The following is an 11357-nucleotide window of genomic DNA, read 5'->3' as shown; positions in this document are numbered from 1 at the left end:
CCCCCTCCTGTCCTCTCTTCCTGTCCCCCTCCTGTCCTCTCTTCCTGACCCCCCTCCTGTCCTCTCTTCCTGTGCCCTCCTGTCCTCTCTTCCTGACCCCCTCCTGTCCTCTCTTCCTGTCCCCCTCCTGTCCTCTCTTCCTGACCCCCTCCTGTCCTCTCTTCCTGCCCCCCCTCCTGTCCTCCCCCTGCCCCCCTCCTGTCCTCTCTTCCTGCCCCCCTCCTGTCCTCTCTTCCTGCCTCCCTCCTGTCCTCCCCCTGCCCCCCTCCTGTCCTCTCTTCCTGTCCCCCTCCTGTCCTCTCTTCCTGACCCCCCCATCTTCCCTGGTGTTTGGTGAGCAGAGCTTCGCGTCCAACGCCAGGAGCCCTGGCGGGTGAGGGAGGCCCGTGGCAGCCTCGCGCCTGGCCCTGGCCCTGGTTCCTGGGCCTCCTGCGTGGGCCCCATGCCTGGCCCTGGCCCTGGCTCTGGTTCCCCGGCCTCTGGCGCCTGGCCCTGCCCTGGCCCTGGTTCCCGGGTCTCCCGCGCCTGGCCCTGCCCTGGCCCTGGCCCTGGCTCTGGTTCCCCGGCCTCCGGTGCCTGGCCCTGCCCTGGCCCTGCCCTGGCCCTGGTTCCCGGGTCTCCCGCGCCTGGCCCTGGCCCTGGTTCCCGGGTCTCCCGCGCCTGGCCCTGCCCTGGCCCTGGTTCCTGGCCTCCTGCGCGAGCCCCGCGGCTGGCCCTGGTTCCCGGGCCTCCCGCGCGAGCCCCGCCCGCGCCTGGCCCTGGTTCCTGGGCCTCCTGCACCTGGCCCTGGTTCCCCGGCCTCTGGCGCCTGGCCCTGCCCTGGCCCTGGTTCCCGGGCCTCCTGCGCCTGGCCCTGCCCTGGCCCTGGTTCCCGGGCCTCCTGCACCTGGCCCTGCCCTGGCCCTGATTCCCGGGCCTCCTGCGCGAGCCCCGCGGCCTCTGACATTTCAGAGAAGAGCAAAGGCGCCTGGAGAGATCGGCGGGTTCCCGGGCCTCGCTGCGGGGATCTTGGTAGGGATCTGCGAGCAGAGGGAGGGAGGCCGCAGGTCTCCCCCGGGCCACCGCAGGCCACCGCCCCCAGCCCCCTCCACCCCGCAGCCGGCGGCTGCGGGAAGGCTCTGGGTTCGCAGCCAGCAGACCACGGCTGCTGACCCCGGGGGCTGCAGCCTGGGCGCTGGCCTGGGTCCTGACCTGGGTCCTGGCCTGGGCGCTGACCTGGGCGCTGACCTGGGCGCTGGCCTGGGCGCTGGCCTGGGCGCTGACCTGGATCCTGGCCTGGGCGCTGACCTGGATCCTGGCCTGGGCGCTGACCTGGGCGCTGACCTGGATCCTGGCCTAGGCGCTGACCTGGGCGCTGACCTGGGCGCTGACCTGGGCCCTGGCCTAGGCGCTGACCTGGATCCTGGCCTGGGCGCTGACCTGGGCGCTGACCTGGGCGCTGACCTGGGCGCTGACCTGGGCGCTGACCTGGGCCCTGGCCTGGGCGCTGACCTGGATCCTGGCCTGGGCGCTGACCTGGGCCCTGGCCTGGGCGCTGACCTGGGCGCTGACCTGGATCCTGGCCTGGGCGCTGACCTGGGCCCTGGCCTGGGCGCTGGCCTGGGCGCTGACCTGGGCGCTGACCTGGGCGCTGACCTGGGCCCTGCTCCAGGTCTCAGGGCGTGCCCTCCCCCCTGGCCCTCCCCCCTTCCCCCTCCCCGCTGGCCCTCCCCCCTCCCCCTGGCCCTCCCCCCTCCCCCCTGGCCCTCCCCCCTCCCCCCTGGCCCTCCCCCCTCCCCCTGGCCCTCCCCCCTGGCCCTCCCCCCTCCCCCCCTCCTCTTTCCTTGGTGACAAACCAGCCGCGGCCGGTGCGTCCCGGCTTTGGAGACACAGAAGCCGCTTTTCCCTCCGTGCGGGCGCTGGGCTCGAACTCGGGGAAGCCATGTTCGGACCTCAGCCTCCGCTTCGCGTGTGCGCACGCGCACCCGGGCGCGGAGGCCCCGCGCGGCCCGGCCCGGGCTCCTCGCCGCAGGCGAAGCCGCTGCGCGGCGGCGGCGGCCGTTGATCGAGGACGCCACGCGGCGCCGCGCGGAGGCCCCGGGAGACGACGAGGCCTTCCGGGGCGTCGTCCCGAAGGCGCACCTGCCGAGCACCTGCCCCGAGCGCCACGATTGGCGGAGCCCGCCCAGACGGGCAGGGGGCGCGGCCAATGGGCAGGAGGACGGAAGGCGGCGCGGCCAATGGGAGGAGCCCGCCGAGACGGACAGGCGGCGCGGCCAATGGGCGGCGGGCGGGGCGCCCCGGAGCGGGCAGTTGGTGGGAAGCCGAGGGGCGCGGCGGCGCCTCGGGCCGGCGAAGGGAGAAGCGGCTCGGAGCCGGGCCGCGGCGGAGGCTCGGGCCTGGCCCTGCCGGCCTCGCAGGTACGCGGCTGGGCCCCGCCCGCCGCCCGCTGGGCTGCGCCCGGCCCGGCCGTCGGAGGGCGAGCGGACCCGGGTCCCGGAGCCGCGGGCGCCCCGTGCCCCCCCCGCCCGTCCCCCCCATCCCCCCCGCCCGTCCCCCCATCCCCCCCGGCCCGTCCCCCCCATCCCCCCCGCCCGTCCCCCCATCCCCCCCGGCCCGTCCCCCCATCCCCCCCGGCCCGTCCCCCCCACCCGACCCGTCCCCCCCATCCCCCCCGCCCGTCCCCCCATCCCCCCCGGCCCGTCCCCCCATCCCCCCGCCCGTCCCCCATCCCCCCCGGCCCGTCCCCCCATCCCCCCCGGCCCGTCCCCCCCATCCCCCCCGGCCCGTCCCCCCATCCCCCCCGTCCCCCCATCCCCCCTGTCAGTCCCCCCCAGCCGGTCCCCCGTCCCTCATCCCCTCCCCATCCCTCATCCCCTCCCCCATCCCTCATCCCCTCCCCCATCCCTCATCCCCTCCCCATCCCTCATCCCCTCCCCCGTCCCTCATCTCCTCCCCCGTCCCTCATCTCCTCCCCCGTCCCTCATCCCCTCCCCCATCCCTCATCCCCTCCCTGTCCCTCATCCCCATCCCTCATCCCCTCCCCCATCCCTCATCCCCTTCCCCATCCCTCATCCCCTCCCCATCCCTCATCCCCTTCCCCATCCCTCATCCCCTCCCCCATCCCTCATCCCCTCCCCATCCCTCATCCCCTCCCCCGTCCCTCTTCCCTGTCCCTCATCCCCCCGTCCCTCATCCCCGTCCCATCCCTCATCCCCTCCCCCGTCGCTCATCCCCGTCCCATCCCTCATCCCCCCCCGTCCCTCATCCCCGTCCCATCCCTCATCCCCTCCCCATCCCACACCCCCAGTGCGTGGTGGCCTCCTCTTCCAGCCCCTGTGGCTGACTAGCTTCTATGCGAGGTGGCGTCTAGGTGTGATTTGAAACCGTGGCTGACGTGTGTGTAGAGAGACGGGCCTGCACTGGCTGTGACCGGTTTTAATGAGACAGCCCTGGCACAGCCAGGTCCCACGAGCATCTGTGCGTGCCGGGGGCACACGCAGTGTCTGCTGGGGCGCTCGGCGGCCACCGCTCAGGACACTGGACTTGGGCCCTGTGCCTCGGCTGAGACCCAGAGCACCAAGGTTCACAGCCAGCCCAGGCAGAACAGTCTGCAAGATTCCATCTCCAATTATCCAGCAAAAGCCAGGCTGGAGGCGTGGCTCGTGTGGTTGAGGCCCACGGAGCAAGCGCAAGGCTCAAAGTTCAAACCAGGGTTCTAGCACAGGGAAAATAATATGTTACACGTAAGGACGATCGTGGACAGTGACTCAAATGACGCTGTTCCTAAGAGATTGAAAGTGGTTTGCTCTTTGGCGGAGAGAGTTACCTAGTACTCCGGCACGGGGCTTGCTCTATCAATCAATCGATCGATCAACCCATCGACAGCTCGTAACGGTCAGAACGATCATTCCTGTCAGTAAATCAGGGTGACGGGCACACCAGCCTGGAAGGGAGTGGGTGAGTGCCGTGATTGGGCGGCCGAGGACTAAGGGAGCACTCTGCCTTTCTTCCTCAGCTGCAGACCATTTCTCAGCGAAGACGGTCTCGGATCGCCAGGTGCACGGAGAACCTCGGAACCCACCCTTCTGTGCTGCGTCAAACATGAACCGGTAATGAGCTGGGCGCGCGTGTGCGGCCAGGCCCTGGCTTCGGTACCGGCTCCGGCTGCGTGGGGATGGGGAAGGCTGGGGTCTGCTTTCCTGGGCAGCGGTGGGGCAGAGGCTCCTCGGACAGGCGCAGGAGCGGTGCCACCACGTCCCTGGCCTGACCCCGTCCCTCGCTCTCCCTCCCAGGGTGCCGTCTGAGTTCTGATCTTGGGCCCCAGGGGCGCCGAGCCCCCCGATCATGGCAGCCGCAGCCGTGGCCGGGCTGATCCCGGTGCTGCACTCGGTGGCCGGCGACAAATCCGGCTACTACATCGGGCGGCAGCTGTGGTTCGGCCTGATCGGCATGTACGGCGTGGTGGTGTACGTGGTGCGCATGCCCTGGGCCCACGTGCACGAGGACTTCTGGTGCCACGGGAACATCACCTACCCCTGCCGCATCGAGTGCTTCGAGCGGAGCTTCAGCCGGCCCGTGACCGGGACCTGGTACTTCTTCTACTTCATCTTCCTGGCCCTCTTCTTCCTCATGGAGTTCTTCATGGCCCAGGTGCGGCACAAGCAGGTCCGGGTGAAGTCGGCCGAGGCCCTGGTGGGCGAGGCGGAGGAGGGCTCCATGCTGGCCGTCCAGGAGCACATCCCCGCCCCGAAGAAGTCGCTCCTGAACTTCCACCGCGAGAAGATGCTGCTGCTGCTCTACCTGCTCCACTTCCTCCTGCAGGTGGCCATCCAGGGCGTCTTCCTGGTGCTGCTGCTCTTCCAGCACCTGCCCGTGGTGAGCCAGACGCCCATCCCCTGCAGCACGCCCGGCTGCCCGGGGCCCTTCCTCTGCCTCATCAGGGCCACCACGGAGAAGCGGATGTCCATCTACACCCTGGTCACCCTGTCCTTCATGATCATCCTCTTCTGCCTCGGCTTCTTCGCCTACAGCATCCACCACTACCTGCTCGAGGGCATGTCCATCGCCAAGTTCATGATGGGGGGCGCCAGGCCCTTCCCCCCGAATGTCTAGCTTGGCGTCCACCTCTTGCTCTCCCCTCCCTTTTTAAAATAAACACTTGCTGCCCCTTCTCTCTCTCTGGGGCTGGGGTCGCCTCTCCCCGTGGGTGGGGCGTGGGCGTGGGACCGGCCCCTCCAGGCCCTCCAGGCCGCACGAGGCCCACGGGCCGCGCGCGCACGGGTCTACCGCGGCCGTCCCAGGCGCTGTGCCCCTCGGTGTGAGACAGGCCTGCCGTGCAGGGCCGCACACGGGGCCTCGAGATGCCGGAGTGCGCGCCCCGGCCCTTCCCGGCACACGAGCGTCCGTGAGCTGCTGGGATTCGCACGGTGAGGGTCGTCTGGGGTGTCCGGCCTCCGTCCGTCCGTCCCTGCCCGTGAACACCCACACACATACGTGTCCACTCCCCGATAGTCCCCCCCCCCTTTGTGCCGGTCCTGGGGCTTGAACTCGGGGCCCGGGCACTGTCTCTGAGCTTTCTCACTCAAGGCTCGTGGCCCTGCTGCTTAAGCCACAGCTCCACGTCTGGCTTTGTGTTGGTCCCTTTTGTAGTTGCCTGGGCTGGCTCTGAACCTTGGTCCTCAGAGCTCAGCCTCGTGAGCCTCGGGCGCCCAGCTGGGCAGCTCTTGAAAGGTACACTTGAGACGTTTCTGCATCAGCCCCCTCCAGACCCCAGAGCTGCCTGGGGAGCCGCCCCTGCCTGGGGTTCTGCAGCGTCTGGCCGCCGTTGGAGCAGTTGTGTGGGAAGGGCTTCCCCGGGCCCGGGCGCCCTCCCCGCTTTGCACCGTCCAGGGTTTGGGGCGCACAGCCCCCTGCCCCCCCCCCCGTCTCCGTCGGCCGTCCTGTGCGCTGCCTTCTGTGGGGTGGACTCAGGAGTTTGGGCCCAGGGCTTAGCATTCCGTGTGCCCCGAAGGGAGGGCCTGTTCTGTTTTGTTTTCTGATCTCTGCTGGGTTGGGCTGGCAGCGGTTGCAGGGTTTAAACTCGGGCCCTGGGCCCCTGGGGGAGGAGAAGGGCTGGGCGGGGGAGAGGGGCAGCACACCAGACAGACATTGTTAAGAAATTTATTTGCAATTCTTGTTTTTTGTGGGTTTTGTTTGTTTTTTAAATAACATCATTCCTTAGATAAAAATGCAATCTTACAGGAATATACAATAGCGGCTCACTCAGAGGCCCAGAGCCTTCTCCCTCCTCGGTTCCGGCCTCGCTCCCTGGCCAGGAGAGCGCGGCTGGGCGGGCGGGACCCTGGAGGCCGGTCGCCGGCGGTTACAAACTGTACAACAGTATTTACAACAGTCGGACTGCGGTGTTGTGGATCCTGGGGGGCCGGGCCGGGGTGCAGGCGTGGGGGGGCCTCGGGCGCGCCCGTCTTTCTGTGCCGGGGGAAGGGGGGGCTTCGTCCAGACCCTCTGCTTGGAGGCTCTGGTGGATCGGAAGGGATCGACACTTCCACGGCGGGCGTCTGTGGGGACCCTGCCCTGTTTCTCAGTGAACTGTGTCCATCGCTTGTTCTCAGCCAAGCCCTGGGGACTCTGTCACTGTCTCTGTCCCTCTGGGGGGAGAAAGGCCTATGTGGGGCAGGGAAGGGCGGGCAGGTGGGCGAGGAAGTTTGGGGAAGTGTGGCGGGCTTGGGGTGGCAGGGGTCTGGGTGGAGCCCTGGCCCACCACACTGCCTTCCCGGGGAGCCGAAGGCCCAGCAGAGACTTCGCCCCGGGCTCCCAGGTGGTGAACCGCCCCCCCCCCCCCCCCGCTGCTGGGCAACTTGGGGCTCTGAGGACCCCCAGCCCAGGAACTCCGGAGGTTCACAGGGGCCGTCCTCTCGAGGGACGCCCCCCCCAGGCCCGGGCAGGAGGGATGGTCTCAGATGGTGAATCTGCAGTGCCAGATGTGACATGGGACCCACTCCAGAAGCTTCCCACAACTCGGGCTTGCATTCTGAACACTGCCCTGTGCACCCGGCCTGGCAGGCCCGTGAGAGGCTGAGCTGAGGAGGAACGGGTGGGCGGGGGGCGGGGACCCCGCCCTGGGACCCCGCCCTGGGACCCGGCCGCATGTCCCTCGGCTCCATCTTGCTTTGACGTCCGAAGAATTCTCACAGGAAAACCCCAAGTCTGGCTCTGGCTCTGGCTCTGGCTGTGTGCGCGGCACACGGCATGCGGCCCGAGCGAGAGGACTTCCGGCCGCCCCACGCCACGCCACGCCACGCCACGCCACATCCTGACCCCGCGGGAGGAGCGGGGAGAAGGCGTCGGTCTGTTCCTATTGTAGATTCAAGTATCTGTTTCATGACAATGAGAACAATAGGTTCAGACGCTGCCCCGCGCGGTCCGCTTCCACGGCCTGTGCGGGAGCTCAGTCTTGGGACCTGGTGTGTGTGTGTGTGTGTGTGTGTGCGTGTGCGCATGACTATGCACACATGCACGTGCATGTATGTGCATACACAGGTGTGTGTACATGTGTGCGCATGGACTCTGTGTGTGTGTGTGTGTATGTGAAGTCTTGTAGCAATAGGACGTGACCCACGCGCTGCTATCTGGAACCACAAACCACGTTTCCTCGCCGCAAACCCTGAAGTAATGAGGCCCGGAGCAAGTCCACGGCACGGCTCCTGCCCGGCTGCGGGGTGCAGTGGGGGGCAGAGGCAGAGGGGGGTGGCCGGGGGCAGGGCATCTCCGCGGGGCTCACGCGGCTGTGGGAGGCGGACGTGGGGGGGCTCAGGCCCAGGCCCGGGTGGCCTCGGGTCCCGCGGGCAGGTTGGTTCGGCTGAGGAAGCAGCCCCGGGTTAGAATCTCCTCCTCCTCCTCTTCCAAAGCAAATCCCGGAGAACACTGGCTGGCCAAGAAACGGGGGCGGGCCAGGGTGCGGAGGAGGGGGTGGAGCACCTCCTCTCTGCCTCCATTTCCCTCCGGCTCCTCACAGACCAGCCACCGCTGCCCACTCCCCTGGGGTCTGAGAGCCCAGGAGCCCGGCAGCGGGGCCCAGAGTCTGAGAGGCGCGGGCCTCTGACCCGGTCCTGCCCCCGACGCCCGGGGTGACTGTGGCCCAGCCGGGGCGCTCTGGCGGCCGGCCCTGCCTTCCTCCGGCAGCCAGGGACCCGAGATGGACTGGACACCGCACCGCAGACCAGAACGGGAGGCAGCGGGGATGGAGGCCCGCCAGGCCTCCACCCTGGCCTGGAGGGGGGAGGGGCTAGAACCCGCCGCGTCCCAATCAAGCCACACGGCCCAAGGAACCTTCTAGAATCGGGCAGAAAGGAGCCGGCTGGAGTCCTCCCGCAGGGGGTGGAGGACGGACGGGGCTCGGCCACCCGGATCGGCTGTTGGGGGAGGGGCGGTGGAGAGGGATGGCCGTCCCGGCCACAGACAGCGGCACCGCGGCAGACATCGCCGGGACACTGAGCCGCGACGCCACCTCGGCTTCTAGAAGGCCCGGCCGGTACCGAGGGGAACGGTGAGGCCTGGGTGGACCCCGGGCGGGCCCGCACGACCGGCCGCACGCTTCTCTACTTGTGCCTCCAACGACGCAGCCCACGAGGGAACAGAGGTGGGGAGAGGCCCAGGCCCTCGCGCGGCCCGAGTGGCGGGGGGGGGGGGGTCACCGAGGGACTTGTGGTTGAACAGAGCGATCGCCCCCCCCCGCCCGGCCACGCGCTCCGCTCCACGCCCGCAGCGCGCCATGAACCCCAGAGGCCCGAAGTCCGCGCTGAGAGCGACGGGAAGAGCTGACCTCTCCTCCACGCGGATTGCCGTCGGGTTAACCATGGGCCGCGAAGCAAGGAAGGGGTCCGATGGGGCGCCCGGCCCGTCACAGAATTTGGGGGGCGGGGATCGAAGCGGGAGGGAAACAAACACAAGATATGCAAAACAGTCACGCGGGAGGTGGCCGGTGACCCTCCCACGAAGCCACCGCCCGGCCTGCTCCAGATGCCAAGGGTCGGGGCAGCGCCGTGAGCAGGAAGAGGATCCGGAGACCCACGCGGCGCCCACACTCGCTCGCACAACCACAAGTCAGCGCTTGAAAAACGGTGGAAAAATGCGGAAACTGACCTGAATCCAAGGGAAATCCATCCCTCTGCGGAGACAGCTGCGCCGGCCGCGCCCGGAGCGGACCGAGCACCACGCCCGCTCCAGACTCCTGCTCCTCAAATGTCCGTCCGTGCGTGTTTGTTATTGTTTAAATACAGTTTTAATGCCAACACAACTCACAATTGTATTTTGAAAAAAAAAAAGGATATTATTGCATTGTGTTTGCATATCTTGTGGGGCAGAAGACGCAGAGTTGGGTTAGATCTCGTTTCAGAAGCAGACTGAGGTTGGTTTTTGCTTTCCAATGGTCCGAGGTCCGGATCTCCACACGCAGGAGCTCAGGGTGCGGGAGCAGCGGGTGCTCAGGGAGGGTCCTCGCGGCCCCAGGGGCACGGCACACAGACGCAGGCCCCCCCCCTCCCGCTCCCCGCACACCCCCGCTCCCCCCCGACCTGAAAGGAAGAAGACCCGGTAACTCGGGGCCCTGACCGCGTCCTGCCCTCTGGGGTGAAGTTGACTCGCATGGGACAGGGCAGGGCGGGGCCTGTGCGCAGGGAACCGCCCTTCTCCCCCCTCCCGAGGGAAAGCGACAGAAAATAAAATGGAAGGAAAAACAAAACCAGACCCCAGTGATGCTCACGGGAGCGGCAGCATGCGATCCCAGAAATAGGCCGAATCTGGGGGGGCGGGGAGGGGAGCAGCCGGGGACCCCCGGGGAGCGCGGGGGGGACCCCAGGCCCGGCAGCTCCCCCTCCCTCCTTTCGGCCCGCAGGCCCTGGCGAGGCCCGACAGAATATGTGCAAACAGTTTGTTTTTACAAGCGCAGTGGAGACACGTGGCGCGCCCCGGGTCCTCCAGCCCTGGCGGCCTCCACCTTCTGGGCCTCCCGCCACTGGCCTCCACCTCCCACCCCCCCACCCCCCCAACTCTCCGCTCCCCCCCAACAGAACGGATGAAGACGCTGTTCCGGGTAACCCCAGGTCACGAGAACAGTGAGGCACTTCTGAAACGAACCCATTAGGAACATCGAGACAAATTAAAAACAGAACAGGACAGAAAGACCCGCAGGCGGCCCCCCCAGCCGCGACTACAGGCTGCTGAGCTGCGCCCTGCTGCCGGCGGGGGCGGCGGCTTCCTCGTCCGGGCCGGGCCCTGGCCCCGCCGGGCCCGCGTCCCGTGGTTCCCCCTGGCCGTCCCCCCGGGCCGGCCCCGGGTCCCTGCAGTTCACGAAGGCCAGGAGCCGGCCGTTGGCGCTGGGCTGCGCGCGCACCGCTGAGCAGGCTGTCGGCCGCCCAGTCCATCTCCTCCGCCGTCAGCTCGCACGCGTCCGCCAGCTCCTGCGTGGCCACCTCCAGGAACTTGGGGTCTTGGGCGAAGTGGCCCAGTCCTTCGGAGATCAAGACCTGAGGGGGGCGGGGGGCGGTCACCGGGGCTCCGTGGACGTGCCGCCACCGCGAGTGCCGGGCCGGGCCCCCCGCCCCGCCCCGCCCCGCCCCGCCCCGCGTGGGCCCCGCGTACCGCCTCCACCAGGCTGCTGGCGCTGCCGTGGAGCTGTCTGCCGGGCGCCCCGGCCGGGCTGGGCACCGTGAGGGACACGGGCCGGGACCTCCGGACGGCCGCGCCGCCCGCCGCTCCCTCCACGGGCACCTCGGCCCAGGAGCCGCAGCGGATGGACGGGAAGCTGCTGTTGAGTTTCTCGCCGGACTCGGGGCCCTCCAGCCGCACGGTGGGGATGGGCCGGGGGGGCCAGCCGCATGGGCCGCCTGGCGTGGCCGGCGTGGCGGGGGGCGTGGCGCACGGCCGCGGCGCCCCCGGGGAATGGCTTCTCTGCAGCAGGGGGCTCAGGCCGGCCACGGCCAACGCCTGCGGACAGACGGACGGACACAAGGGACAGCGGTCACCCGCAGGCCGGGCCCCGCGCGGCTGCCCCCGGGCCCCGCCCGCGCCCCCGAGCCCCGGCGTCCAGCTCAGCAACCTCGGGGACATCGGAGGGGCATCTCAGCGACGCCTCCCCCCCGGCTAGCTTCGCAAACCTGCTCCGCCGTGGCCGAAGCCGCGCGGCTCACCGGGCCCCACCCCCGCGACAGCTGGCCGGGCCACGGCGTCGTAATGAACACGGGCGCCACGAGGAGGCCAAGGACACGGCCTCTCCCCGCCTGCCTCCGTGGCCGCCGCGGTGTCGGGTGCTGCGCCTCCCGCTTGCGGGAGAGAGCAGAGTGCATTGTGGGAAAGGCAGGGAGGGGCGGGCGCGCTGC

General features: G+C 69.2%; 1 protein-coding gene across 1 annotated transcript; it reads left to right on the top strand.

Moving 5' to 3' along the window:
* The first annotated feature begins 2275 nt into the window (after positions 1 to 2275).
* On the top strand, positions 2276 to 5153 carry LOC138817915 (uncharacterized). The gene is made up of 3 exons (XM_070008695.1): positions 2276 to 2399; positions 3998 to 4091; positions 4275 to 5153. Exon 3 carries the CDS (start codon positions 4327 to 4329, stop codon positions 5092 to 5094), a length of 768 nt encoding a protein of 255 aa, XP_069864796.1. The 5' UTR covers positions 2276 to 2399; positions 3998 to 4091; positions 4275 to 4326; the 3' UTR covers positions 5095 to 5153.
* Positions 5154 to 11357: the final 6204 nt, after the last annotated feature.

This window comes from Dipodomys merriami, unplaced genomic scaffold, assembly GCF_024711535.1.
Source record: "Dipodomys merriami isolate MVZ:Mamm:240054 unplaced genomic scaffold, mDipMer1.0.p SCAF_703, whole genome shotgun sequence".
Lineage (NCBI taxonomy): Eukaryota > Metazoa > Chordata > Mammalia > Rodentia > Heteromyidae > Dipodomys > Dipodomys merriami.
The sequence above is the reverse complement of the archived record's forward strand: the minus strand, read 5'-3'. Positions and strand labels throughout refer to the sequence as shown.

Coding starts and splice junctions, on each gene's coding strand:
- LOC138817915 (XM_070008695.1), top strand. CDS start 4,327: ATGGCAGCCGCAGCCGTGGCCGGGCTGATCCCGGTGCTGCACTCGGTG.